Source organism: Corapipo altera, unplaced genomic scaffold, assembly GCF_003945725.1.
Source record: "Corapipo altera isolate COAL_440 unplaced genomic scaffold, ASM394572v1 62, whole genome shotgun sequence".
In the NCBI taxonomy this organism is placed as follows: domain Eukaryota; kingdom Metazoa; phylum Chordata; class Aves; order Passeriformes; family Pipridae; genus Corapipo; species Corapipo altera.
The window spans coordinates 10378942-10406907 of NW_020884894.1; the positions used below are offsets into that span (position 1 = coordinate 10378942).

General features: G+C 54.4%; 3 protein-coding genes across 7 annotated transcripts; all 3 read left to right on the plus strand.

Annotated features, from left to right (window-relative positions):
- The first annotated feature begins 10 nt into the window (after positions 1-10).
- On the plus strand, positions 11-12829 carry E2F4 (E2F transcription factor 4). Of its 3 annotated transcripts, none has more exons than XM_027646637.1 (10): positions 11-246; positions 2081-2190; positions 2681-2842; positions 3304-3347; positions 6092-6153; positions 6290-6575; positions 7587-7751; positions 8678-8725; positions 10268-10312; positions 10646-12829. In XM_027646637.1, exons 1-10 carry the CDS (start codon positions 25-27, stop codon positions 10759-10761), a joined length of 1260 nt encoding a protein of 419 aa, XP_027502438.1. In that variant the 5' UTR covers positions 11-24; the 3' UTR covers positions 10762-12829. The 3 variants fall into 3 exon arrangements, with proteins under 3 accessions (XP_027502438.1, XP_027502439.1, XP_027502440.1); XM_027646638.1 differs by having other exon boundaries at positions 11-201; XM_027646639.1 differs by lacking the exon at positions 8678-8725.
- Positions 12830-13189: 360 nt separating this feature from the next.
- On the plus strand, positions 13190-21286 carry ELMO3 (engulfment and cell motility 3). Of its 3 annotated transcripts, XM_027646555.1 has the most exons (20): positions 13190-13313; positions 13406-13446; positions 13552-13624; positions 13704-13754; positions 14240-14409; positions 15091-15190; positions 15295-15446; positions 15531-15609; positions 16207-16257; positions 16621-16743; positions 16909-17040; positions 17313-17417; positions 17948-18056; positions 18272-18408; positions 18502-18665; positions 18761-18873; positions 19132-19236; positions 19578-19660; positions 19896-19976; positions 20133-21286. In XM_027646555.1, exons 1-20 carry the CDS (start codon positions 13236-13238, stop codon positions 20343-20345), a joined length of 2160 nt encoding a protein of 719 aa, XP_027502356.1. In that variant the 5' UTR covers positions 13190-13235; the 3' UTR covers positions 20346-21286. The 3 variants fall into 3 exon arrangements, with proteins under 3 accessions (XP_027502356.1, XP_027502357.1, XP_027502358.1); XM_027646556.1 differs by lacking the exon at positions 13704-13754; XM_027646557.1 differs by lacking the exons at positions 13190-13313; positions 13406-13446; positions 13552-13624; ... (7 more) ...; positions 16909-17040; positions 17313-17417 and having other exon boundaries at positions 17949-18056; positions 18316-18408.
- TMEM208 (transmembrane protein 208) lies at positions 14252-27747 on the plus strand. The gene is made up of 7 exons (XM_027646674.1): positions 14252-14256; positions 22612-22640; positions 22714-22809; positions 22898-22957; positions 23073-23209; positions 26160-26244; positions 27293-27747. The coding sequence occupies exons 2-7, from the start codon at positions 22635-22637 to the stop codon at positions 27428-27430; spliced, it is 522 nt and encodes a 173-aa protein (XP_027502475.1). The 5' UTR covers positions 14252-14256; positions 22612-22634; the 3' UTR covers positions 27431-27747.
- The last annotated feature ends 219 nt before the right edge of the window (positions 27748-27966 follow it).

The following is a 27966-nucleotide window of genomic DNA, read 5'->3' on the forward strand; positions in this document are numbered from 1 at the left end:
GGGAGCCCCGCGGCCCGGAAGCGGATGCGCGGCCCCGGAGCCGGCGGCGGGCAGATGGCGGAGTGCGGGGCGCAGCCCCCCGGGGGTGGCAGCGGGGCTGCGGGCGCGCCCAGCCGGCACGAGAAGAGCCTGGGGCTGCTCACCACCAAGTTCGTGTCGCTGCTGCAGGAGGCCAAGGACGGCGTGCTCGACCTCAAGCTGGTGCGGGGGCTGCCGGCGGGGGGCGAGGGCTCCGCCGCCCCGGGGGTGGGTCCGGGGGGAGCTGCTGCTGGGGGGAGCGGGGCTCCGGCGGCACCGGGGCTCCGGCGGCACCGGGGCGGGCTTGGAACGGGGAGCCCCGGGGGCACGGCAGCGCCCCGGTGCAGCAGGTGGTTTAGATTGGGTACTAGGAAAAAAACTCTTCACGGGAAAGGTGGCCGGGCACTGGAACCGGCTGCCCGGGGCAGCGGTGGGGTCACCGCCCCGGGAATTGTTCAGGAAACGTGTGGATGTGGTGCTTGGGGGCAGGTTTAGCGGTGGGGTGGGCGGCGCCGGGTTAATGGTTGGGCTCGATGATCTTGGAGGGCTTTTCCAACCGTGACGGTCCTGTGGTTCCAGGGGCAGGGAAGGCGGGGTCCCCGGGGGTGCGGCAGAGCTGCCAACCGTGCTCACAGCTCTCCTGCTCTTCCATCCGAGCCCTTCTCCCCACCCCATCGGGCTGTCCCAGCCGCTCTGCCCTCCCCGGAATCTTCCCTGGCGCTGCAGGTGTTTGTGTGCTTCATTTGGAACCCGGGTTGACCGCCTCGTTCTCTTCTGCGCTCTTGCCCCTCGCCAAGGTGCTGCTTGATCAGCGACACCATAATGATCCAGCCCTGTAAAGCCTCTGAGACCTATAGAAACTGTTCCTCCCGGCAGCGCTTAGACCTCCCAGCACACACCAGGAGGGGGAGCGTGGCCACATTCACCTGCCAAAGTTGTCCCCGATGCCTTTAGCCTGTGGAGAAATGCTCTGTGAATGCGTCTTGCTTCTTCGTTTTTTAAGATCTTCACCTAGAGGAAGTAACCAATCCCAGGCCTTTTCTATAAGTGAAGTTCCTTTGCTATGGTTTATACAAATCCCTCTTACATGGGCATGTGTGCAAGAGCTCTGACCCTTCACAGGCAGCAGACAAGTGCCAGAAAGCCCCTGCCTCCAGCAGGGGCTGGAGGAGTCTCCTGGCTCCTTATCTGTGCCAAATTCTTGTCTCTTTGGATTTGGCAATATTTTCCTGCTTCAGATGTCCATTAAGTGAGCTCATGTTGGTTACTGTGATTTGCTCAGCTGTGCAGTGCAGGGTCTCCAAAGTCTCGGCTCATTACTGGTGAGTGAGGAGGGATGTGGTTCCTGTGCTGACCCACTCTGGCTGCTGCCGCTGACTTTACTGGTCCTGGCTGTGCACACATTAACTCTTGCTGGTGACAGGTTGCCACGTGGTACTGAAAACGATGCAGTTCTTTATGTCCCAAAACCTGAGGGGAGGAGAGTTGTGTGAGCAAGGCAGGGAAGCCCCAGGGCAGCTCATGCTTGCTCTCCACCTGGCATCCTATCTTTCAAACATAGGGAAAACTGTATCTTTTCAAGTGCCTCTTCAAAAAAGTGTTCTCTATCAAGCGACATCAGATCTGATTTAGAAAAGGCCTTTTGAATACTGACTTCACAGAACTGTTGCCAGTGATGCAGACAGCCCTCAGCATTCTCCTTCCCATCCCCATCTCTTTTACCCTGAAGGAGCACTGAATTTTCAGGCTGCTGAACTAGTGTTTTCTAGCACTGCTTTGCTGCTGGGGAATGGTGATTTTTGGATCCACTCTGAGCAGGCTGGCTGGAACCTGGTTTGTGTTTAGTGGGGAGGCTGCAGGGTAAGAAAAGGGGCGAAGGATGAGTGACTTCTTCCCGTGGTCCCATGACATTGTGACAAGTTACGTCTCTGTAACTTGAAGCGCTGGAACAGCAGAGGTATGAGATGGGGAGAGAAGTACTTGGCCAGGAATTGGTCTGACGGGCAGGAAGGAACTCAGCATGACTGAGAGTGTGGAGTTAAGTGTCTAACCTTTTTTGCAGGCTGCAGATACCTTGGCTGTGCGACAGAAGCGACGGATCTACGATATCACAAATGTCCTGGAAGGCATCGGGTTGATCGAGAAGAAATCCAAGAACAGTATCCAGTGGAAGTGAGTGGCAGAGATGGTCTAAATCGTTCACAGGTCCCTTCCAGTCCAGTTCTGAGTGACAGTGGGGTCAAAATGCCCTGTGCAGAGGGAGGTTCCTCAGTGGTCCGTGCCTGTGCTTCCCTCAGCTGGGGTGTGCTGACGGCAGCAGTGAGGAAAGCTGAAATATGTACGGCATGTCTCCTGCAGCAGAGCTGTTATTTTGGTACAAACTAAATATTTACAGTGCCTTGGGCTGGAAAAGATGCATGTCGTGGCACTGGAGATGGGGAAGAGCCCTGCTGGTCTGTGGGAAGTAGAAAAATGTATTGTAGAAACACTGATGTTCTGGAAGGCGAGGATCTAGAGCGGGTACAGACAAGACTTTCCAGGCAAATCTGTCCTTGATGTTGTGAGGGGTGGCAGTAAGGGGCTGGAAACATCTCTGAGAGATTGGGGCTGTTGTGGTTGCCTCCAGAGGCTGATGCATCTCACTCCTTTTTACTTTGCCCAGAGGGGTGGGTCCTGGCTGCAACACACGGGAAATAGCTCACAAACTGATCGAGCTGAAGGCAGACATAGAGGACCTGGAGCAGCGGGAGCAGGAGCTGGAGCAGCAGAAGATGTGGGTTCAGCAGAGCATCAAAAACGTTACAGAAGACATGCAGAACAGTCGATATCCTTTGTGTGAACTCATGTTCGCTTGCTGGGCTGGAAAGCAGGGATCTGAGGGCTGGGTTGGTGGGGAGCTGTTGCTGCTGGAGAAGCTGCACTGCAAGAGTCAGAAGGCAGTGCCTGGCTGAACAGGGTAACTGTTCAGCCTGGGAAGCTACTTCCTCTGCAGTGCACAGCTTCTCCTCTGACTTGTGGAAGCAAAAAACACTGTAATGTTTACCATGACTTCTTTTTGAGTCACAGGTGGCACTTTCTTGCGTGCAGAGCTGCTCTTGTGGCTTAACTATCTCAGGATGTCAGCTCTGACGAGCACGTAGCTTGCAGACCTCACCTGCAGACCACTTCAGTGTGGGGATACCTCTGGGAGTGGCATTCCCTGTGCTCATGAAGGAAAGGTCAGGTGTCCTTTGAGCTCTCTTGTCTGTGCAGGAAGCTGCAGCCTTTCTCCTTAACCTTGGAAACATTAGCATATGTGACACATGAAGACATCTGCAAGTGCTTCACAGGTGAGGAATTGGTGCTCCATGATAAAGATGTGACTCTGCACTTCTGTCAGGCTCTCCCAGTTGCTCTCCTTTCTCCAGGGAAGAGGGGGCAGCAGACCACAGGCTGCCCAGCATCAAGTTAAATGTAGTGTGAGCTCTGATGCCATCCTGGTTTGTGTACCACTGAACTGTAGCTTTCTTGTCACTGTCAGAGGGGGCAGGCAGTATTTTTTTACTTGTGTTTAAAGGAATATAGCTGTTGCTCCTAGGGAAGTCTTTTTGCTGGGTGTCACTGTGTGGGTATATGAGTGTTATGTTAGAAATCCTTTATTTTAAGGGCTTGGGTGGGCAGTGTTCTTATAATAGAAAACATTTTATTGCATGGTAGAAATTGGGCTGTAAGCAGGGAGGTAGTATAAAAGGTGGTCCCTCAGCTGCATCATCTTCCCTGCCAACAAGAATGCAAGAGGGAGATACAGAAGAGCAGGACAGAAGGGAACACCCCACTTACCCTACCCTCACTCCTCTGTGTGCTGCTTTCCTAAAGTTGGGGTGGGGACCCGTATCAAAAGTCTCACATTCAGTCTCTTTGGGGCAAGAGTGAAGAAAACCCACCAGAGTCTTTGTTTCTCCTGTTGCTGATTTCAGTGATAGATGTAAGGCCAAAATAACCCTGGTGGTGGCCATCGTGCAGTGGGGCAGCCTGCACTACCCAGGCTGTTCTTCCCAGCTGTAGTGGTGCAGAGCCACAGCTCCTTTCTGCTTCGGTGGACACCTGACCTCTCCTGACCTGGCAACCTGCATCTGCTTGCTTGCTGCAGAGATTGAAGCTGTTCATCCTGACCGCCCCCAGCCATGTGTAATCTCACCCGTGTCTGACTCTCCTGTGTCCTCCAAGCCCTCTTCTCACCCTGCACTTCATCAGCCCTTCTGTTTGTCATCGCTGCCTTTGTGCTTTCCTTGTTCACCAGCTTTTACACTGCTCAGGTTCCCGCTGATGTAACAACTGCATCACTCCCCCCCCCTCGGCTGTACTGCTGCTTCTGGTTGAAGCAGCACCTTTGGGGGCAGGGATTGTGTTTTCAGTTTGACAGTGCTTGGGGCCACATCACTCGTAGCAGCCTGGAAGAGTTTACTGGAGGCCAGCAGACAGCTCATTGCTTGGCTGGTTGAGTGTTTTGCATTTTATTGCACCTGGTTTTTGTAAACCGGTTTGTGTCTGAGGTCAGACCTCACCAAAATATGCAGAGATTAGATCTTACTGAGGGCAGGTCTGAATTCCCTCTAGAACAGAGGGCTAGTCCGTGTTTTTCCATTGTCTGTCCAGTTTTCCTGTATGAATATGCCTTACATGATGCTTTTTCCTCTCCTGAACATCTGAGTCTTACAGAGATTCTTTGTTGGACCTCTTGTGTTCTTGAACTGTGGTGCAGGCTGAATTTCAGATCCCGGTTTTTCTAATCAACTGCTATTGATCCTGCTTTTTCCAAGATTTTCATGCTTGGACTCTTGTCAAATATGAATTCATTACTTGGATTAATTAAAAAAAAATAAAAAGAGAAGTAAGGATATGTTAGATTTTAGTGACTGGGAAATATAATTTTCCCATCTGTTGCTGTGATGCATTTTGCACTTGCAGATTCAAAAAGGAAGTGGAAATGCACTGTGAGCTGTTTTGTAAAATTTGGGTTGTAGCTGTCAAGGCAGATAGAAGCCCAGCACCTGTCTTTGAGACTAAAACAGGTCTTAAAACTCGAGCTGGTGTCTCTGAGCTTTACTATCCATTTTTTATGCCTCTTACATTTTTCTGAAGAGTAGATTTGTTAAACAAGTCCCATCTAATTGACAAATCCTGTGTTATTTTTAATCCCTTTACCTTTTCCTGACCTGACCTTTGGTTGCTTGCCTGAAATTAAGGGATGCGCTTTTCTGCTCTTCACACTCTCTCATCGCTCTGGGGATCTTCTGTGTTAATTATCAAGTGAAGCTTAATGCAAAATACTGGTTAACTGTGAATATTAACCACCCTAAAGCTTAAACATTCAAAGTGAAAGCTGCAGGCTGCTTGATCTACATATGTCAGATGTTCACAGAGCTGGTATTTCTCTGTTCACATTTCTCTAAACCCAGATATGGGCTGGGAGCTGCTCACCTGTGACTTGTGTTATCAGGGCACAGATCTTAAGGAGCTGCAGGACTTGGAAAGGAAGGATGCTGTTGGCCTGGCTTCCAGCCCCACACATTCTGGGCTCTGTGGTGGGTCCAGCACAACTAACACCAGGCAGCTCTTGCCAGTAGGGACTGGGGAGTGTTGGTTTCAGGTGTTGGTACAGCAGCCTGAGGTTGGCAGCCTGGCTCCTGAGCCTGCTTTGACCCCATCTCTCCACTGGCAGTCCAGCTGTTTTGTTTACAATTCACATACAAAAGCTTATGACAGCAGAATGGAGGATACTTCCCTTAGGATTCAGATATTCTTAGGAGTGAATTTAAGCCAGCCCTTCCAAGGAAAAGAAATAGTTTTGATAAGGACACTGCTGAAAAACTTTGGGGTTGCACTGGGAGAAACTTTGCAGGTACTTTGTGCCCTGGGCTGTTGGCACACTGGGAGCTGTATGATGTGCTTGGGGTGTAGATGTCTTCCTGGAGGATTGCAATCCTGGAGGATTGCCAGGAGATGGGGGGCTTGGGGAGGGTCTCTTCATCCATGCTTAATTATCATCACAACAACTTGTGCCCACCGAGCACTGACTGGTCTGTTTTCACAGGAGACACCCTCCTTGTTATTAGAGCCCCATCTGGCACACGTTTGGAGGTGCCCATCCCTGAGGTGAGTGACAAACACATGGGCAAGGGGCAGGGGTGTGTGTGTGTGTACCTGTACATCTTGTCTGTGGGAAATTGATGTTCTGTTCGAAAAGGGCTTTTAATGTATGTCTGTGTTTTTTGCTTTTGACTTTTCCCAGGGCCTAAACGGGCAGAAGAAATACCAGATCCATCTGAAGAGCACAAGTGGTCCCATTGATGTTCTCTTAGTCAACAAAGATACTTGGAGCTCTCCTCCTGTCGTACTCCCTGTCCCTCCCCCTGAAGACCTCATTCAGTGCCAGGCAGCTGCACCCTCGAAAACACCAGTCCCACCACTCACCCACTTCCAGGAGGCCTCTGTTCCCAGCAGCACCCAGCCCTCCACACCAACACCCACCAGCACTCAGGACCATGGCCCTCCCACACAGAAAAACGCAGGCACAGGTGAGAGGGAGCTACAGGAGGCAGGAACAGGCTGGTGGCTGGACAATTCCTTGTCCCAGTTGGGGCTGGCACTGCTGAATGCACACTGTTGAGAGCTCCTGGCAAAGGGGCACCTCTGCCTTTGCTGCAACCCATCCTTTTGCCCTGGTTAGTGGGACTGGTTGTGTTCAGGGAAAAGAGGCACTTGGCTTGAGGGGGTAGTGCCAGCCTGTAGGGGCACGTGTAGGGGAGATCATGCAGGTTCATTGATGAGCAAGAGCTTTGCAAAAGGGTCATTTTGAGTCTCAAGTTCAGCTTTCAGTTTGAATAAAGGTTGTCAAAAATACTAGATTAGGTTGGTTGTGGCTTTGTCCACTAAATTCTGAAAGCCCCCAGTGGTGGAGATCCCCACCTTCCCTGGTGAGCCCTTTCAGGGCTGCAGCACCCTCTCAGTGAATTCCTTTATCCTGAAGTTTGGATCCTTTGAGCTCATATTGTGCCTGTTGTGCATGTTACATTGTTTGACACTACTGAGTTCTTAAATTTGGTAACTGCCATTCAGGTAGCTTCAAGCTGCTGTTAGGTCACCCTTAGGCTTCTCTTTGCCTGGCTGATCAAGCCCAGCTCCCTCCACTCTTCCTCACAGGCCATGTGCCCTAGACCCATGGCTAACTTGGTAGCCCTCAGCTGAATCTTCCACAGCTTTCATGAACTGGACAGTGGCCAGAGCTGTACACTATTCCGAGTGCAGCCTCAGCCCCAAGCAGGAGGATAGTAACTTCCCTGGCTGTGCTGGCCATGCTTCTCCTGGTGGAGCTGTTCATTGCTGCCAGGCTGCAGAGAGCTCGTGCTTGGCTCGTGTGCAGCCTGGCACTGCCAGGACTGCTCTCCAGCAGAAGTGCAGCAGGGCCTGGAGGGAAGCAGGAAGCTTTCTCCCTGTGCTTGGGCAGCACTGCCAGTGTGGGCTGAGCCTGTGCCACAGCTGCTTTGGGGCTGGTGGGAGATGACATTCCCGTGTGTGGCTCTTTCCAGAGTGCGATGTCCCTGCGGCAGAGTCCAAGGGCAGCGGTGACTCCGACAGCCCCCCGGCCGGGCTGGATGCACAGCTGCTCCAGTCCTCTGCCTCCCTGGACAGCAGCTCCGTCCTGCCCAGCACCTCTACCTCCTTTGAGCCCATCAAGCCAGACCCCACGGGAAGTGAGTATGCCCCCTTGTTTCATGTCTTGCTCCAAAATCATGCAGTGCAGGAAATCATGGAGTGAGGGAAAGGCTGCTGGGCCTGGAGGAAGGAGCTGAGCTCCGTTCTGCTGTTGCTGTCAGCCAGGCTCTGCCAAGGATGAGTAGGCATTTCCCTGTGAGGGTGCCAGGGAACCTGGTGAGAACGTGTCTTGTCTGGTGTCCTGCTGCTTTCTTTGACATCAGTACTAGAAAATCTGCGAGGGACATCCATGTGACACATCTCTGCTGGTACATATAGGGTTGTTCCCTTTCAGTCCTTTCTGTAGTGGAAGGTTCTGTTTTGGAGACCACATGAAGCTATAGAATTTCCAGCCATCACTGAGAGCACCTTTGTAAGTCATGGAGAGTTTTCCTGTATTAGGATAGCTCTTGTCTCTGTTTTCCTCCTTTACTCAGGAATGCTTCATCTGTCCTTAGATCTTTTGTTCTTAGTGATCTTGCAGTGTATATTTGGGGAGCTCCCTGATGTACTTGGTGAGGTGAAATGGGCTTTAAAAAAGGAACATTGGAGCTTTATGCCAGGAAATGGCAGGCTGGCCCAGGGAGATAAAAGCATCCTCTTACACGAGGTAAATCGAGGCAGCGTGTGGAAGCTGACACCGTGTGAGGTTTACAGACAGGCAGTTACTGCAGAGCTTCTGGCTGTGATAACATGTTCGTGTCCCTGGGCTCCTACAAATTTATCTTAAAGTAGTAGAGCGTAAGTGTTTTATTGCTTATCATTGCAGCAGAAATTATCTGACAGGGAGTGTGGGAGCAGAATTTCTGGATGGCGTAGGATGATTTGGGTGTGTAAGGAGTGCAGGTTTGTGGATGATTCTGCTGTAAAGCATTTCAGACTCTTCATGTAATGATCCAAACCATCTGGTTTGTTGTGTTTGCAGTACTGGAACTTCCCAAAGAGCTGTCAGAGATGTTTGATCCAATGAGAGGTATGTTCATTCCCTGACCACGGCTTTGCTGTGTGCCCATCTGCCCACAGAAGTGGGACAGTTTGTTTGACTCACTCCCTTTTGGATTATTTTATGGATGTGGTTTTGTAAGGTGCTTGTGGTCCTTGCTGGCTGCTGGCCCTCTACTTGTAGTTAGGCACTTTTAAAATTACTGGTTTCTGGGTGTATTTTTCTGTCTCCATGTTTCCAGCAACCTCTGTTAGAGCTTGTCTTGCCATGTGCTGACAGGGCTCTCCTGTCCCCATGCTGACACTACTCTGTGCTCAGCCTTCCCCTCCTCCTTCAGCTTGTCAGTCCTATGGAAAACAAAAATCCCTGTTAAGTCTCATTTCAGCTGTAGCCTGCCTGAGGCTAATCCAAGCAAATATTCTAGGGAGATAGTGTTCTTTCTTTGAAACACCCCTCAGTGGTGTTGGTGGGGCTGGTAATTTTGGAGCAGTAGGAGAGGGGGATGCTCTTACATGTGTTTGGAGTTCTCACTCTGCCCAAGGAATGTCTAGGGGTTGCTGCCTAATGGTGGGAGAGACTCTGGGCTACGGGCAGGAAAGGTTAAGGAATTTGGTCTAACATAAAGCTAAACCAGGAAACTCTTTTTATCAGCACATTTATTTCCCTTCAGTGCTGGTGGAATACTCTGTAGCCCCCGCAGTTCAGCAGAGCTGAGTACACACAGGCACTTTTGTGGTGGTCACAGGAGATGTACAGCTGTCCCTAGTTTTGTGCTCTAGCAGATGCTTTGTGAAGGTGCTGCCTTTGTGTAAAAACCCCACCAGCCCAAACACACACACGTGTGAGCCTCCAATCTGTGTGCTGCGAGCCCTGGGCTCTGCAGTCAGCCTGGAGAACGTCCTTCCTCCTTGCCCAGCACCTGCTGCTGCAGGTAGTGGATGAAGCCTTGATGATGTCTAAGTACATCTGAAGAGTAAGTTTGAGTTCACAGTGTGAGACATAAACTGCTGCAAAGCCCCAGCCATGTAAAGACCTTACCCAGAGTAACTGTACTGTGTGACTATGTGGACTCTGTTAAAAAGGAGATGTTTGCTGTCTATGGTAATGTATGTGGCTTTATGGAGTATTCTTCCCAGTTTGGAGTGGGAAGATAAAGATCCGTGAGCGAAGGACAAAACGGAGTCGACAGCTACAGAGGCAAAACTCAGGACTGGAAAAAACCAGCACTACAGAGCTCAGAGAGACAGTCCTTGCAGCATGCTCCATGCAGCCTCTCATCCCTGTGTGATCCCAGTGATGCTGCCCTGGCACTGGCAGCTGCTTTAAGGCTGTGCAGTTTAAGCTGGAAGAGCTGGAGCTCTCCCATAGTGTTTTGTGTTGGGATTGCTTTTACTGTGTGGTTTTATCTCTATTTTAAGCCCAAGCTTCCTTTCACCACTGCCTTCTGTACACACTGTGCCTTAGCCAGAGAAGGGATAAGAAGGGTGGGGAGAACCCTGGGAAGGTGGGGAACTACCCAGGAGCAGACCAGGAGAGCAGAGTGTTTTGCTACCATGTTTGTCTCTTCCCCAGAATGTATGAACTCTGAGCTGCTGGAAGAGCTGATGTCATCTGAAGGTGAGTCTTAGAGTCTCCTGCCATGGTGTGGCTTTCCTGGGAGGAAGCCCATGCTGTGTGACTTTACCCAGCTGGCAGCCCTGAGACTGCAGACTTGCCCTCATCTTTTCTGGGCTCTGGACACAGACTGTGTTCTCACTGTCCTGACAGTCCCTGAGAGAGGTGTGAGAGCCAGGAGTCTCTTTGGTACTGCAAGGCTGACTGAAGCAACCTCACAGACTGTTACTGTGAGGTGGCTGCACAGCTCGGTGCCCTTTGGCAGCTCTTGGCAGCTCTTGGCTCGGGGTGGCAGTGCTGAGTTTTGTAACCAACCCTGGGCTTCTCTTTCCCCAGTGTTTGCTCCCTTGCTCCGCCTCTCCCCTCCACCTGGAGATCACGACTACATCTACAACCTGGATGAGAGCGAAGGCGTCTGCGACCTCTTTGACGTGCCTGTCCTCAACCTCTGACTTCTCAGTGCAGCTGTGAGCCCTGCAAACACAGACTGTTTTGTAACTCTTTGGAAAGTGTCTATTTTTGGATTCCTTTTGTGCTAGAGCTCGATGGCTGAGTAATTCAGAGATGCTCTCATACGGACTCAGAACCAGGAGATGTGGACTTGCAGGCTGGGAGCCTCCCCATAACTTGCTTCTTCCTCTGGTGCTCGTGCAAGGTGCACGTGCAGCTTGCCCCCTGCAGCTCTCCACTGGATCCTGGGCCTCACCTCAAAGGCTCCGTGTTTTGAGTGTTCCCAGTTCACCTGTAGAGTTTGCCCACGTGCCTCTCTGAGCTTCCTCCAATCTGCATGCCTTGGTTTTTCCTGCACTCCCAGAGGCACTTTGTACCTCCTAGGTACCAGCTGCTACAAGGAGCCCTAATACCGTGGTCAGTTCACAGGCCCAGAGGTTGTTAGTTAGATTTCTCCATGTTAGTTGTTCAGATTGAGGTAGTTGTGTTTCTGAAAGGCATCAGGGGGCGGGGGGAATGGCACCAAAGTGTCTATTTCTGCCAGTGATTTCAGACCAAGCTAGTATGTTTTACAAGAAAAAGCACTTTTTTTAGCCAGCTGTGCCTCCTAATGGGACTCAGGAGCTGAGCCTTTCCCCGCTTGTGCTTCAGCATTAATGCTGGTTCTGCTTTCACCAGTCTGCTGATGCACAACCCCGGGGGCTCCAGCTCCTTGTCCAGCAGCTGTGCTGTTTCTACAGGGCTAAAGAAGAGGTGCCAGTATGGTTTCGTTTTTAATTCTCGTTTTTGCCTGAGTGAAGAGATGTCTGAAAGGATAAGACTGCTCCAGCTGGTGCCTGTAAGGTACTCCAGGGACATCAGAGCCTGCTCATATTTGCAAATAGCTGTATTCTCCAACCATTGCACTTGAGCCTGCAACTGTCTGAAAGGCGACCAAGCAGTAACAATTCAGTAGTACTTTGCTGTGACAGGTTACGTAGGTGTTGTACAAATAGTGAGCTTTTCTCCTCCCTTCTTCTCTCAGGATCAGGTTTTCTGTATATTTGAATTTGCTCCTCTAGTGTCCATACCCACGCTCCCAATCCCTGATCCCGTGGCAGGTCCTGTGGCACCCAGTGCGATGCTTTCTCTGCACCATTTTTCCGCGAAATTTTCTTCCTTGCTTTGTAATGGAAGGCCTGCTGTTGGGTTCTTTAGGATCATCAGCTGGTACCAGGCCTGGACCCTGTGCAGTTTAGTTGGAGGTAAAAATGCGCTGATGAATTTGTGTCGTATTTTGTAAGTCCCAGCTTTGGGTTTCGGTCAGATCCTGTATTTGAGTGTCTTTAGTTTTGCACATCTTCCTGCCAGCACGGTGGTAGCAGCTGTCCTGCCTTTCCTGCTCCACAAACTGCCGAAGAGAGAGCCAGGCCAGGCCGTGGTGGGCTCTTGCAGAGAGGTAGCTTCCAGCCATCCACTTAAATAGCTGATGTTTAATTTCTCCACGTAGCTGCTCACTGCCTGTGACCCACACAACCAGCTGCAGCACCAGCACTAAGGGAGGTAAAGTCAGAAGAGCCTGCAGAGGTGAGAGAAGTATGTGCTTTGGACCTGCGTCCCTGAGGTGGCTCCTCGGGCCATCCTTTTGTACATGGGACTCCTCTGGAAGGACTGTTCCTTGCTGCAGCCCCAAAGCACCAGCAGCCTCTTCGGGACGAGCGTGAAGAACGCGGGAGGAACAATGGGACACTCCAGTTTGGCAGCAGGGAGCTGCTGCTGGTGAGACAGCCGAGGTGTGGGACCCCTCAGGGGGGTGAACCAGCCTGCATGCAGCCAGTCCCTGAACCTTCCCCTCTCCACATGGAAGCTGACCAGAATCCCTCAGCCCTCCACGTGTGTTAGCAAGGCTCCCTGGCTCTGGTGTAGCTCCAGCTCTTCGTGTACTGCCTGGCCCTCACCCTCCCTTCCCAGCGTTCACGTTCGCCGCCAAGTTAGACGACCTCCAGAAAAGGATAACACCTAGAGGAAAAAAAAAAAAAATTTACAGTTGCAAATGAACTTTTTTTATTTATATATAAAGTTTTTTTTTATTTTTTTCTTTTTTTTTTTTTTTTTTTTTTTTTTGGGCGAGGAAAGGGAAAAAAAAAAACCCGCCCGCGGTATTTGTACAGAGCGTTCCTCTGACGGGAATAAAAAGAAAAAAAAAATTTAAAAAAAAAAAAAAAAAAACAAACAAGAAAAAAACCTCAGCTTTTCCTCGAGTTTCTCGCCCTCGCCCCAAGCATGTGCCTCCTGTGTGGGATGGGGTGGGTGCCTCCTGGGGGAGCGGCGGGAGCGGAGGTGGGTCCCGGCGAACCCGCGTCAGCTCAGGTGAGGGGGCCGGGCCTGCTCGGGGCTGGGTGGTGGCGGCGGAGAGGCCTCGGTGCGGCGGCCGGGCCGGGCCCTGCGGCGGCACCAACCCGGAACTGTGGGGCGGCGCGGAGCCCCGGCGGGAGCCATGCCGCCGCCCAAGGACGTGGTGAAGATCGCCATCCAGATGGTGGGAGCCATCCCGCAGCTCATCGAGCTCCAGCAGGTACCGCCCGGCGCCCCCCGCACCCCCCGCCCGGTGGTGTCCCCCCACTTCACCTCCCAGCCCCGGCTCACGGCCGCGCTCTCGCCCCGCAGACCAAGCCCCTCTCCGCGGTGCTCAAGGACGTCTGCGACGCGTGAGTACCGCGCCCGCCTCCGCCGGGTCGGGACAGGTCGTGGCAGCCCCGACGGCCGCCGGCTGTGGCCGTGCCGGGGCCGTGACCGGCCGCCCGTGCCCGCAGGTGGAGCCTGCCCAACGCCGAGCACTACGCGCTGCAGTACGCGGACGGGCGGCAGACCTACATCACCGAGTCGGTGAGACAGCCCCCCCGGCCCCTCCCGGCCCCGCCGGCGCGGAGCTCACCGGCTCACCCGTGCCTCTCTCTCCTTACAGAACCGCAGGGAGATTAAGAACGGGAGCATTTTGCGGCTGACCACCTCCCCGGTACATCCCTCTGCGCCCCCCGCGTCTCCTCCTGCGCTGTGTGCTCTGGTGGGATGTGTCCCTGCGGTGGGGCAGTGCGGGGCTCCGAGCCCTCTGCCGCTGGCTCCCTCGGTGACTTGAGCTCGTGGTGGCTCCTTCCAGTGCCTCAGACCCAGCAGAAATAACACGGGCAGGAGACATGGCTCAGCCTTCATTTTCCCTCGGCAGAGCTTGGGGGAGTTTGAAGAGAAACTAAATCATCTTGAGATGCTTTGGACGCGTGGGCCAACTCATCAAGTGTTCTTGGTGTCATGCCAGCTTGACCTCTGTCCTCAGCTCCTCCTGGTCTCTGCTCTGGTGGCTCTGTCTCTCAGTCCAGCACCTCACTGGGGCTGCTCTAGGCTGAGACCCCTTCCAAAACTTGCGCTTCAGCTCTTCCAGCCTTCTTCAAGCTTCTCACTGTCTTTCGATGAGCCCCTTTGGCTTGATTCTTTCCTTCCTGGTAGGACCAAGAAGCAGAGCGGTTGTACAGCGGGATCCAGAGCAAGAACGCGGATGTGAAGACTGACTCACTGAAGAAGCTTGCAAGCCTCTCCCAAGATGTTACCTTTGCTCAAGAGTTCATCAGCAGGAATGGCTTGAAACAGATTTACTCTATTGTGGAAGAAGGGAATGAGTGAGTATCAGGACACGACCTTCTTTGACTTTTCTTCTGCCTTGCTAATGCTGCATGAGCTCCAAGCTGGGTGTTGGAGTGGACTCTCTTTGTGTTCCTGACTTGTTGATGCCTGCACTGTGGCTGTGTCCCTGCATGCTGGCAGCCAGGGGAAGGTCCCCAGGGATATGTGGTCCTGACTCCTTGTGAATGTGCCCAGACTTGAACCTCCCATCCCTTTGCTGGCTGGGTCACCTGTAGCCTCACGGGTTTTGCTACCAGGAAACCTCCTGTGATTATCTTGGCCTCTGCTGCTGCTCCTCATTCCTGCCATGCCAAATAAACCCTCTGTCCTGAGGTTTTATCTGCCAGGGATTTTCAGGCAGTTCAAGAAAACCCCAGTTGCCAAATACAAGTGCCTGTGTGACTTGTTCAGGATGTGATGGTGCATCTCCTCTGAGCTCCTGTCACACAGAGAATGTAGAGCCTAAAACCAGGCAGCACAACATATGTTTCTTAGAATCACAGGGAGGGATATGGGGTAGTTTATCTGCAGTGATCTTTGTACCATGGTAATGCAGCTTTCCAACTATTGAACTTCCCCTGCCCTGACTTCCTGGGATGACTAAGTGAGAGTCATTTCTAACCCAACAGTCTCTTTCCTTTCTTCTCCTCACTGCCTTTGTTCATCTGTCCCTCCAGTACAGGGGAGATGCTGGCTCACACCCTGAAAGCCTTCACAGAGCTGATGGAGCATGATTTTGTTTCCTGGGAAAATCTTAGTACAGTCTTCATCAAGAAGGTAAGCACCTTCTGCAGCCTCCACAGCCTGTACTCTTGGTATTCCTCGTTGTCCTTGTCCCCCAGGCTCAGCCTGCCCTCGACGGATGGTTTTGTCTCTCGTAGATAATGAGTTATGTCAATATGAATGCGGTGGATGCATCCATCCAGCAGCTCTCCTTGTCTATCCTGGAGAACATGGTGCCTACCAGTCGCGTCCTCTTTGAGCTGGTCAAAAAAGAAGTGACGTTGGATCGTCTTCTCACCCACCTGCAGGTGTAAGTGGAGAGAGGCCAGAGCACCGTTCGCCCCCACCCTCGGAGCTGGTGGTTCTCACAGTGCTCCTCCTCTTCCTCCCACAGGACAAATGCCCAGCTGCAGCTGAAGGCCATGGCCCTGCTCATCGCGCTGCTGCTGACGGCGACCGACGCCGAGCGGCGGGTGAGGGGCACCAGGCAGGGTGGTGGCCTTGCAGAGCCAGGCACCACAGCTCCCCTGTCACTGGGGTGCTCTGCTGAGAGCCCTCAGCTGCCAGTAGTTCTGCCTCAAATGGCAGGAGTGTCACAGCTGGTGGTGGCACAGTGGCTGCGATGGCCCAGCCCCAGTGCCTGGCACGTCTGAGCTGTCGTGGTGGGGGCCCTCCCTGTGATGGGACCTTGGGCATCTGGGTCCTCTGCTGTGGGGTTTGTGTTCTTTGGGATGGCAGGGCTGCAAGAGATGCCCAGACACGTTTAAAGTCAGTGTCCTCATTCTGCCTCTTCTTGACTGACACAACCTGTCCTGGCAGCCTGGTAGGAGGATCTGTTTGAGCCCCATTGGGGTGGGCATGTCCTGGTTCCAGGGCAGTGGAAGCTGGAAGCAGGTCTCCTGCTCGCTGGTGTCACTCTTGAGACTGCCAGGTCCTTTCTGTCCCCACCTTGCCTGTGGCCCATAGCTAAACTAAGCAGGGAATCGGGTTGACAGTGGGAACACCAGCTTTTTTTGGGAGGAGGAAAAAGTGGTGTGCTGAGCACATCTCACAGCCTTTTCTCTTCCTAGGACATGATGGACTACCTAAGAGAGAAGAACATCAGGCAGTTTATCCACAAGGTGAGGAGTTGGGACTGTGCAAGAGTCTGCTGAGTGCTTCATTCTCTGTCCTTCCTCCCCAGGCCCTGTCCCCTGAGCCCCAGCCTTTGGTGACCGTGCCTGGCTGGGTTATCTGTGTGCCCACACCCCTTTCTTGATATCTCATATGGGTGCTGCTCTGCTGGCACCCTTGTGCCCAGGGTTGCACCACCATCTGCCTGCAGTTCAGTGCACACAGCTCTTCCCCAACCCCGAGGGGAGCTTCCCACTTCCCAACACCCCTTTGAGCAGCAGGACCTGCTGGGCTTAGGCTTTTGGGCTCTGGGCTTGGAGGAACTGAGAGCAGCAGCCTGGGGGAACCTTCTCACTTGTGATCTCCTGTAGAACATCATCCACAGCTCTGAGCCACTGGGGGACGAGATGGCCCATTACCTGTATGTGCTGCAGTCTGTCAGCCTCAACCTGTGTGAGCATCGCATGAGGACCTCCATGGATCCCTATTCACAGGTCTGGGAGTGCTCTCCTTACGAGTCTGGTCCTGGTCTCTTCCACCTGTGGAAGCAGCTCGCATTTGGGTGAACCCAGCACATTTGATTTCATCGTGGGTTTGCCCTGGGAGAACCTGCTCGTGTGGGGCTCACAGACATCCCCTCCTCTCTGCTCTCCCTCCAGGAACAGCGGGAGCTCCTCCAGTCCCTGCGCCAAACTGCCTTTGAGTCGGAGAGCGAGGCGCCTGCCGGCAACTTCAGCACCGAGCGCCGGCGATCCCTGTGTGCCAAGGAATTCCGCAAGCTGGGCTTCATGGTGCGTCCCCCCCGCATCCCTTCCCCAGCCCCAAGCTGGCTCCCCCACACAGCCTTGTGGACACCTTCTGATGGCTCCCCTAAGCCTGGTGTCCCTGTTGATGCTGATGGACCACCATGCAGTACCTCCCTTCTGCTCCCTCGGGAATCTGGAACAGCAAGTGTGTGGATGTGCCGGGACTCCAAGGAAAACCCCGTGGCTGCATCGGGAGGACTCTGCTGCTCGGAGAAGAAAGTTGTAGCTGCTAAACTGCATCCTTTGTGTCCTCTTAGAACAACAGCAACCCAGCAGAGGACCTCCGCCGTGCCCCACCAGGACTCCTTGCCCTGGACAACATGGTGTATTTCTCCAGGAACACTCCCATTGCCTACAGCAGGGTGCGTGTGCTCTCCCAGGGAGCTCCCTGGTGGAGAGTTACTGGATCTCCACCTGTTTTTCCTTTCCCTGTGACCTGTCCTTGGCCAAACCCAGGCAAGGATGTCCCTTGTCCCTTTTGGGCAAATATCCTACTGTTGCCCTGTTTCAGCTGGAGCTGAGTCCTCCCTGTGGGCAGGAGAAGCCATTTGAGGCTGGTGGCACTGAAGGGTTCCCATAGTTTTTGGGGTTTTGCCCACAGCTTGGTTTTCAGGCCTTGAGCAAACTGAGGCAGTTTGGGCAAAACCAGCAGGGCATCAGCCATGCTCCTGCTTGTAGTGCCTGTGACCAGCTCATGCACTGCCACAGGGGAAGTAGGAGGGTGGGGCTGGATTCTGAGGAGAGTGAATCACTCCTTTTAGGGGTGGCTTTACCTGGGTGGGGACAGCTTGACTAGGAATTCAGGAGGAGTGTGGGACATCTGAGCCCCACTGTTGGGGCAGCCTTCCAAGTTCATGGCCCGTGTAATGTGAGGTGTGGCCCTCTCCTCCAGTTTGTCCTCGAGAACAGCAGCCGGGAAGACAAACACGAATGTCCCTTTGCTCGAAGCAGCATCCAGCTCACCCTGATCCTCTGTGAGATCCTGCACGTCGGGGAGCCGTGTACGTGTGCGCCCCGGCTTGTCCTTCTGCCTGCCCTGCTGCCTGGGGAAACGAGCTGCCAGGGCAGGGGGCTGCATCCGTGGGGCCACCAGGCTCTGGCGTGGCCAACAGCAGGGGAGGGGGAGGTAGGGCTGGGTAATGTCTAGGTTCTCCTGGACACTGAAATCCCCTGGAAAAACTAGGGAGTCTGGCATCACCTGTCCTTCTCACCGCAGGCTCGGAGACGGCTCAGGCCTTTTACCCTATGTTCTTCGGGCAGGATCATTTCTTTGAAGAGCTTTTCTGCATCTGCATCCAGCTGGTGAACAAGACCTGGAAGGAGATGCGTGCGACCCAGGAGGACTTTGACAAGGTGTGAGGAGATGCTGCAGCCCTGGATGGGATCACAAATTCAGGGGCTCTGGGGAGCGTTGCCAGACAGGGGTTGACGACCTGGGCCCTGCAGGTGATGCAGGTGGTGCGGGACCAGATCACCAGGACCCTGGCCCTCAAGCCCACCTCCCTGGAGCTGTTCAAGACCAGAGTGAATTCACTGAACTACAGTGAGATCCTGAAGCTGCGGCAGACAGAGCGGCTGCACCAGGAGGAGACGCTGGCTGTGCCTGTGCTGTGAGTGGGCTGTGGGGGTGACACTGTGGGGCTGGGGAGGTCAGCGAGCACCTGTCGAAGTTGCTGTGCTCCTCTTCTGCTGGTTTTCGCCCCAGGGAACTGCGGGAGAGGCTGAAGCCGGAGCTCCTGGAGCTGATCCGACAGCAGCGCCTGCTGCACCTCTGCGAGGGCACCCTCTTCCGCAAGATTAGCAGCCGCCGCAGGCAGGGTGGGTGCCAGCCCCCTGCTCCTGGGCGGGGGTCCTGGGAGGGGGGCAGAGGCTTGTCCCCATATCCCTTGCCACTGGGGAAGTTGCAATTAATCTGTGGGAGTAGCGTGCCCAGCTCCCTGGACAGCTGGTGTGGGCTAATCCACGGGGTGAGAGAGAGAAATGGGGAGCGCAGATGATGGGGGCAGCTCTGTCTCCCCTGGGAAGGGGACCTCAGCGGGGGGAGACTGAGCATTTCTCATGTCTCTTCTGCTGCAGACAAGCTGTGGTACTGCCGCCTGTCACCCAACCACAAGGTACTGCACTATGGGGACGTGGAGGAGGGGGTGGAGTCTCCCCCCATCGAGAGCTTGACAGAGAAAAGTAGGTGATAAAGAGAAAGGGAGGTTGGGAAGGAGGGAGGGGAGTCCCAGTTGAGACTGCCTTAAGATGGGAATTCCCCCTCTGCCTGGCTGCTGTGCAGCTGGCCCAGTGTCCACTGGTATTGTGGGACTGGGAGCTGTGGGAGTTCAGGCTGGAGCACGCTGGCTCCCCAAAGGTCACTGCAGAGTGGCTTGAGCCCCCCACCCTGAGTTGTGGATGGCTGTGAGCCCCCTTATTTCATCTGTGTTGGGCTCTGAGTACCAGGGACCTGGAGGAAAAGGAGAGGGAGGGGAAGGGAAAAAGGGGAGAGGAGATGGTCACAGCTCCTCCACTTGCCCCAGTTCCTGTGGCAGACATGAAGATGCTGCTGGTGGGGAAGGAGTGTCCACACACAAAGGAGAAGAGCTCCGGGAAGCAGAACAAGGTCAGCCCCTCACACTCCTCCCTGTCCAGGGGGCCCAGCACACTCTCCTCCCCAGCTGGGGATGGGTTTTGGGGGTGGATGAATGGTGGCAGGTGGTGTGGTTTCATGGACAGAGACCTCTTGGATCTCCTGGGGCGCAGAGGAGGAGGCTGAGAGGCAGCTCCCGCTCTGAACCCCGCCGGGGTTGGAAAGAGTCCAGCTGAGAGGCTGGTTACACCTTGTGCTGTCCCGGCAGGATGTCCTGGAGCTGGCCTTCTCCATTGTGCATGATGTGGAAGAATACTGCCTCAACTTCGTTGCCCCCACCCGGTACGAGGTGAGTCCAAGGGCCCTCTGGGGAGGCACACAGTGGCCAGACATCCTTTGCAGGCGGGGCAGTGAGTCCTGGGGAGTGGGAACCACAGAGGGGGAGAGGTGTGCTCTCTGGCTGCCCAGGGCTGGTGCCAGAGATACCTGTGCTCTGCTTCCCCAGTTCTGCCTCTGGACGGATGGGCTGAACGTGCTCCTGGGCAAGGAGATGACGAGTGAGCGAACACAGACAGACCTCGATGTCCTGCTGTCCATGGAGCTCAAGCTGCGGCTCCTGGACCTGGAGAACATCAGCATTCCCGACACCCCCCCTCCCATCCCAAAGCCCCCCAGCAACTTAAACTTCTGCTATGACTTCAGCCATGCAGAGCAGTGAGTTCCTCCCTGTGCCCCATACCCTCCCCTCTATGCCCCTCAAAATCAAACCCCTTCCTCCAGGCCCTGTCCCTCATCTCTGGCCCAAAGGGACAAGCCCAGGTGCTGGCTGGGGGCTTGGGTGGCCCACCCTTTCCTGCCTGCATCCTGCCCTCCTGTGAGAACATGGGAATGAGCTGCTGAGTGTCAGGCTCTTGTTCAAGGGGAGTGACTCAGCTGCTTTGCCCCCCTGCCATGGGCAGGCAAAACAAAATTCTTCCCAGACAGCCAAACCCCTCTGTGGTGGCACTGACCCTACACACACTACAGGCAGGTTTTGGGCAGAGAGGGCAAGGATGTGGGCAGGAATAACGGTACAGGCAGCCCTGGGATAGCTGGAGCTGGGGTAACACTACAAAGGTACAAATCTGCACTGCCTGACTTTTGCCATCAGTGTAGGGGATCCTTTCTGGACGAGAAGGTGGTTGGGAAAAGGATAAAACACATCTTTCCACTAAGTTTGTCAAGGAGACAGCCTCTCCTGAGCACGGTGTGCCTGCCAGGTCCCTTCCACACTGAAATGTGTTTTTGCTGAGCCTTGTCCTGGAAGGGGGGTTTTTAGGGAACAAGCCCCCTTTTCCCAGCACCAGTCAGCTGGGCCTGGTGAGGAGGAGACCCCAATCTGCCCTTGCTGCCCAGCACTGTGATGTTTTGCCAATCCTGGTGCCTTCCCCCCGCCCTGGGCGGGCACTTGCACACTTCAGCCATGCTGCTGCACTACTGCACCACGACAAGCTACCTCCTCCCTGCCCCCACGGCCCCCACCCCAGTGCCCTGCACCTCCTCGTGCCTGCAGCTTCTCCCAGGGGTGTTGTGGTAACAACCACAGCCGCAGGTCACGGGGATCCAGCTGTGCCTCTGCCTCCTGTGTACAGGACAATAAACACCTGTGGAGAACTCGGAGATGTGTCCTTGCCAAAGATTTGGGGAAGGGCTCAGACTAGCGGGTCAGAAGGGGCCAGAGTGAGTAAGACTGGGACAGAGCTGTGGCTGCCAGAAGCTGGGAGGATGATGGGCACAGGTGGGTCAAGGGGCTGTAAGGAGGGGGGGCTGAAATGGGGAAGGCTGTCACCAGCACCCCAAACCCTGTGGCTGCACAGTGGGGCTGGGGGAAAGGCCTCAGGGTCCTCTGGTGCTGGGAAGTGGAGAAACTCTCTGGGGATCTGTGTGTGATGGAGGGGGCTGTGTGTGTGCCCATGTCCCCAGGCCTGTGGAGGGGATTGAGAGTCTCAACTCTTCAGTACAAGAGAGACAGGGAGCTCCTGGAGCAGGTTCAGCAGATGGCAACAAATATGATTAAGAGACTGGAGCATCACTCTTACAAGGAGAGGCTGAGGGAGTTGGACCTGTTCAGCCTCAAGAAGAGATGATTGGCAGGGGACCTCTATCAGTATCTGAAAGGGAGAGTGTCAGAGGATGGAGCCAGGCTTTGCTTGGTGGTGCCCAACAATAGGACAAGAAGCAACGGAGCAGAAACTGATGCCCAGGAAGTTACACCTGAACATGAGGAAGAACTTCTTTACTGTGTGAGTGACCGCACACTGTAACAGATCACCCAGAAAAGGTGTGGAGCCTCCCTCACCGGGGCTACTCAAGAACCATCTGGACACAGTCCTGTGCCACTTGCTCTGGGGTGACCCTGCTGGAGCAGGGGGTGTTGGAGCAACTGACCCACTGGGGTCGCTTCCAAACTGACTCATCCTGTCATTTTGTGGGAGGGCCACGGGGCAGGGATGTCCCCGACACAGGGATGTCCCCCAGGTCAGCGGTGTCCCCTGGGTCAGAGGTGTCCCCCGGCACAGGGATGTCTCCAGCACAGGGATGTCCCCCGGTACAGGGGTGTCCCCTCCCGGGACAGGGGTGTCCCCCGGGTCAGGGATGTCCCCGGCACAGGGATGTCCCCCGGCACAGGGGTGTCCCCTCCCGGCACAGGGGTGTCCCCTCCCGGCACAGGGCTGTCCCCTCCCGGCACAGGGATGTCCCCTCCCGGCACAGGGATGTCCCCGGTACAGGGGTGTCCCCTCCCGGCACAGGGCTGTCCCCTCCCGGCACAGGGATGTCCCCGGTACAGGGGTGTCCCCTCCCGGCACAGGGGTGTCCCCTCCCGGCACAGGGATGTCCCCGGTACAGGGGTGTCCCCTCCCGGTACAGCGGTGTCCCCTCCCCTTCCCGGTGCCGCCATTCCCGGCGCGGCTCCGCCGCTTCCGGCCCGTCACGTCCGCGGGAAGCGGAGCGCGGAGCCGGCGCGGCCATGGCGGTGAGTTGGGGCCGGGGGAGCGGGGCCGGGCGGGCTCCGGGGACGCGCCTGACCGCCTCTCTTGGCTCCGCAGCCCAAGGGGAAGGCGGGCACCAAGGGCAAGAAGCAGATCTTCGAGGAGAACCGGGAGACGCTGCGCTTCTACCTCCGCATCATCCTGGGGGCCTCCGTGAGTGCGGCCGGGGGGGCCCCGGCGGGGCGCGGGGCCGGGCCGGGGTGGGCGGCGGGCAGACAGCCGAGCCGTGCTCTCTCCGCAGGCCATCTACGCCCTGGTGAACCTGGTCATCTTCTACCCCGCCGCCTCCGCCTGGACGTGGGTGAGCGCCGGGCACCGTCCCCTGCCCCGGCGGGGGCTCCTGGGCCCGGGCTCCTCCGAGGCCCGCGGGCCCCCGGCCGTGCTCTTTGCCGCTGACCGCCGTGTCCTCCTTGCAGCTCGCGTTCGCCTTCAGCTCGGTGGTCTACGGCACCAGCTACCGGTCCATGAACTCCATGGCAAAGCCGTCTTTCACAGACGATGGCAGCCTTGCCGACGGGGGAATTGACCTGAATATGGAGCAGGGGATGGCAGAGTGAGTGTCCACACCCGCACGAGTCCAGGTGAGCAGGACCTGCTGCCTGAGCGTGCGCGCAGAGCCAGGAGAGGCCCCCGAGGAGAAGGCCAGGCCTCAGCTCCTGCCCCAGATTGCCCGTGGTGTGGGCATCAGGGGAGCTGGAAGCCCGTAGCTGTATTTTCTGAGAGTGTACCCTAACTGCCCTGGTTATCTGAACACTTGGCTTGGCGTGCCCCAGTCAGGAGCTGCCACGTGGGTGTGTCAGCCTGGCACAGTCACTGTTCTTAGGGCTGAGGTGCAGAGGTAAGAGATCACAAACAGTTCAGTGGGAGCAGTTTATGATCATTTTTCAGTGAAGAAACAGCACTGACACTGTGCATGCTGCCGCAGCACACAGTGATATATATTTTCTTTTTAAACCAGCACTGCAGGTGGTGCTTGACTGAGCAGAAGGGCATGTGCTGCCAGTTACCCCATCCTGGCTGCAAAGTGGCCATGTCTTGAACTGTTCTACACACTGAAAATTCTCCTCTCTGTCTCAGCCAGCTCCTGTGACCTCCTCAGCCATTTCTATCCCCCATGCTTGTGCATTCCTCGTGTCTGTCTGCAGACAGTGTTTGCCTGTCCAGTGTTCTTGGCGCTGCTGTAACTGTCCTTTCCTTGGTCAAGGGACACATAACAGTAATTCCTGAGAAGTGCTGTTAAATAAAATAAGGAGACAGCAGTACTGGAACAGCAGAAATACCTTCTAGATTTACTTGTTTTCCACCAGTGAGCCTCAGACTAGTTACAGAAAACTGCCAGGTAGTTGTGGACACATCAGGCTTTGCTCTCTGTCCTCCCTGCCCTCAGCCTCTGTCTGTTGGTCCAGCTTCTGCTGGGGATCTTCAGCACGTGCTTAGTGAGGTACTGGGGTCCTCGGCCCCTTCCCTCCTATGTCCTTGACCTACCATTCAGTGTTTACCTCCATCCTTCCCCTGCTGCCAGGCTTTTGAAGCAGCACAGTGGGGCCTTGTTTCCAGCTGAGGCCTCTGTGTCACATCAGGTGTTCTTAGTGCTGGCAGGGCCACATATTGATGTGTGTAGTTTTAACTTTTCCTAACTGAAGTTTGGGTTTTGGCTGGGGATGTTATCAGCAGGCAGACTGACTTGGGGGGCACAGAACCTGCTCTCTGTGCACAGGGTGAGCTCTCATCTTGTGTGTTAGTGGAGTGGCACCTTTTTGTACCTGCAGCAGGAGTGACTCATGTCAGGTGTAAGAGACTCAGCTGAGGGACGAGGTGGCCAGGAGGAGAGGGGGTTATTTCTAGTGTGACCTGTGAGCTGGGTGCTTTACCCCCTCTTCATCCTATAGAGACTTAATTTTCCTGCTGGTCAGCCAGGTGTTTTTCTCCCATTTTCCACTGGTTTGGCTTTCTAGAGTGGAATTGCAAAATATTTTTAATACCTTTGTAGTGAAACAAAACATGGGACAGTCGAGGAGGGAAAATACAAAAGTTTGATGTTTGTGGTTGTGAGAGATGCCCCTGGGAGTTGTGCAAGGCAGAGAGGGTGCCCCAATAACCGTCCCATGTGTGTGTGATGGTGCTCCCAGGGGAAACAACTGACAGGATGTAGCACAGGGATCCCATTACCTGCTCTGCTGCAGTCCTGGTTGCAGATGTACTTCCCTTGGTATTGAGGCACTGAGGTTTTTCTGCCTGAGCAATTGGGCTGAGGTTTATGACACACTAAAATGAACTGATGCTCATCTGAGGCATGGGCTGTACAAAACACAGAGGAGGCAGAGCTGTAAGAACAAAACCTGCAGAGCTGAAGTTCCCATCCCTACCCTGTACCTCTAAGTTACCTCTTTTGGGACCAGGGAACCACTCTAAGCTAGTGGTTACTTCAGAAAGAAGTGGATGTTTCCTGCCTCTCAGCTGAGTGTGCTCCTTTGGAGGTGCTCCTGGAATGCTGTGGCTTTGATAGTGTTTCTCTCGTGCTGTCTGTAACTGAAATGGATGCTTTGTGTTGCTCTGGGGTTGAGGAAGGCCCGCTTTGCTGGTCTCTGGGAGAGCTGGGTTTGGTGGGAGCTCACCCCTCTGTGGCCTCTGGTGATGCCTGAGATTACTGAACCTCCATGTCTTGTTGTAGAGCTGTTGGTGGTGGATTCTGCAGTGTCTTGAGTCGATGTTGTTTGTGGTCAGTTTGCTTTGCACTTTGCCATTGCCTTTGTTTTCTTGTCTCCAGTCTTGGATGTGACTGGAGAATATCTTTCTCCAGCAGCTGATGATTTAACAAGAGTGAGAGTTGGTGTTTTTCTAACCCTTCATGGCACTCCCCGAGGCTTGTGTTGAAAAACTAATACCTGTTTACCTCTCCTGGGCGTCAGATGCCCTGAGGGTGGTGGTTGAGGCGGGGGTAGCTTGTTCCCCTCCATAGCTGCTCCCAGCTCTGCCTCAGGCTGGCATGGAAGATGCTGGAGTCAGATAAACAAGAGGGGAGGGGGAGGAGCCAGTCTGTTGCTGTAGCTCAGCTTGCTGATGTGCTTGTCCTTTTGTGACCCTGAGTGTGTCTGTCAGCCTGTGAAATGGCACGGGGAAGATTCCTGGCTCCCTTCAGCACAGCCAGTCATGAGCAGCTATACTTTATGTCAAGATAGGTGTCAAATCAGCAGGCACTGGCTGCTGTTTCAGCTGTAGGGCTGGGTGGCGGTTTTGTTGCTGGTTTCCATCCCCCATCAATTCCTCAGCTTTCTCAATGGCCTTTTTTTTTCAGAGGGAGCTCAGCTCTTTAACCCGTCAGATTATTTTTTGTTGCTTGATTACTGCTCAGATTCTTCTAGATAACTGTGTGGCAAAGCAGGGCAGTCCTTGGGTTGGGTGGGGCAGGGTCCCTCCCTGGAGGTGGTGCAGACAGGCTGGGTTGGCAGAGGAGCTGGCGTGGGCTGGAATGGAAGCTCAGTGCTTTGCTTTTCTTCCCTCAGGCACCTCAAGGATGTGATCCTGCTGACAGCTATAGTCCAAGTGCTGAGCTGCTTCTCACCCTACGTCTGGTACTTCTGGCTCTTGGTAAGCCCCAGCCACTGCTGTTTTCCTTCTTGCTCTGCACTGTCCGTGTCTTTCCCTGTCTTCAGGACTGAGGACATTATTTATCCATTTCAGTTCAGTGTCCTGTTTCAGGTCCAAGCTATTTTCTGATATGTTTTTTAATCTCCTTGTCAAATCTTGTTTAAAAATGAGGCCATACATGGCAAAGAAGTCCTGATCCCTCTGGGTCAACCACACAAAAACTAGGCTGGCCTTTGCCTTTCCCTCTGGTCCTGTGAAAGGGCAACAAGAAACACGAGGCAGATCAAAGCTGTCTTTGAGCACAGAGCTTTTCTGTGACTGTTACAAACAGTGTTTCTTCTTGTTTGGCTTTCTCAGTCATTCAGCATGGACCAAGGCTGGACACTGTGCCTATTGGTAGATAAAATGCTGTAGGCATTGATTTCCCCTTAACAGACCAAACTCTTTCTGCTCCTGAAACATTTGTCATGTGCCTCCAGCTAAAGCTGCTTGTGCAGAAGGACAAAAAATCTTCAGTTGGTTAAAAAATCCCACAGTTGCTTTGAGGATATCACACAAAGGTACAGAAGGCAATTGTGGGAGAATGGAAAGTTACCCTGTTTCAGTCCTTGATCTCATTTCAGTCCTCACCCACAAATTCCTCTCTAACTGGCCTGGCAGAGGGCAGCCTAGACTTGGTTGTCCCCTGGAGACCATCTGGATCGCTTTTTTTTTTTCTTTTTTTAAATTCAGAGCAATGCGGGTGTGTTTTCTGAAGGAAGGAGAGACGGAATGTCTGGGCAGTTGGATCCCTCTGGGTAATTCAGACCCGATGCTGGGATTTCCATATATGAAGCCTAAGAGCTGTATACATATGCGAGTTCCTAAATGAAACGAAATGAAATCAGGCCGTTTATTTTGGCCGCCCGCCACCACCTTTGATTTCCCTGCATCCTGAGGTGCCTCTGATCCAGCCTGTGGGGATACTTCCAGCTCCTTTGTCTCCCTCAGTAGGACCAGCCCGTGCTGTCCCCAGAGTGACCGAGTTTGTGCCACGTGTGTTTTGCAGGCTCCGGGGCGCGCGCTCTACCTCCTCTGGGTGAACATCCTGGGGCCCTGGCTCACGGCAGAGGCTTCACCCACCGCCCAGGAGCCCAACGAGAAGAAGCAGCGCCGACAAGAACGCCGGCAGATGAAGCGTTTCTAGCCCTGGCCTGGGGGTAGATAACGTGATCTCTCATCTCCACGCTGTTGTTTCATCAGGGATGCGACCGAAACCAATCCGAAACCACCGCAGTAGCTCTTGCCCCTCTGTCACTGCTGCCATTCCGCTCGAAAGGCCGCAAGAGACTTCCCTTGGTTGGGTCTTGGTGCCGGCTGAGGCCTTGCTCCTTGGGATGACAAGGCGGGGGGTGATGCTGGGATGTGTGTAAATACCTTTTTAAAGCAGCGCTGTATCGCGTTCGAGCTTGGGGAGTGCAATGTTGGAGGAAATAGTACATTAAAGAGCAGAGTCTAACTGACCGTGCTGGCAGTGCGTTCACGCAGGGGAGCTGTGAAAAATGCCAGTGTGTTCCTGGAGATCCGGACCAGAGGGAAGCAGAATCCCCAGAGACAAGTGCTTTCCTCCTTTTCCCAGGTTTGGTCTGTGCTGCCCTGCCTGCACCCTGTGGAGGAACCGCGGCTGCCCTGCGGGATCAGGAGCGTGGGGCAGCTGGGGGTGCTGGGCACTGGGTTTGCAGC

Coding starts and splice junctions, on each gene's coding strand:
- E2F4 (XM_027646637.1), top strand. CDS start 25: ATGCGCGGCCCCGGAGCCGGCGGCGGGCAGATGGCGGAGTGCGGGGCG. Junction 3,348..6,091: donor CATCTGCAAGTGCTTCACAG/GTGAGGAATTGG, acceptor CTGTTTTCACAG/GAGACACCCTCCTTGTTATT. Junction 7,752..8,677: donor CAAGCCAGACCCCACGGGAA/GTGAGTATGCCC, acceptor TTGTGTTTGCAG/TACTGGAACTTCCCAAAGAG.
- ELMO3 (XM_027646555.1), top strand. CDS start 13,236: ATGCCGCCGCCCAAGGACGTGGTGAAGATCGCCATCCAGATGGTGGGA. Junction 13,625..13,703: donor AGACCTACATCACCGAGTCG/GTGAGACAGCCC, acceptor CTCTCCTTACAG/AACCGCAGGGAGATTAAGAA. Junction 15,447..15,530: donor CTTCTCACCCACCTGCAGGT/GTAAGTGGAGAG, acceptor TTCCTCCCACAG/GACAAATGCCCAGCTGCAGC.
- TMEM208 (XM_027646674.1), top strand. Junction 22,810..22,897: donor GCATCATCCTGGGGGCCTCC/GTGAGTGCGGCC, acceptor CTCTCTCCGCAG/GCCATCTACGCCCTGGTGAA. Junction 22,958..23,072: donor CCGCCTCCGCCTGGACGTGG/GTGAGCGCCGGG, acceptor TCCTCCTTGCAG/CTCGCGTTCGCCTTCAGCTC.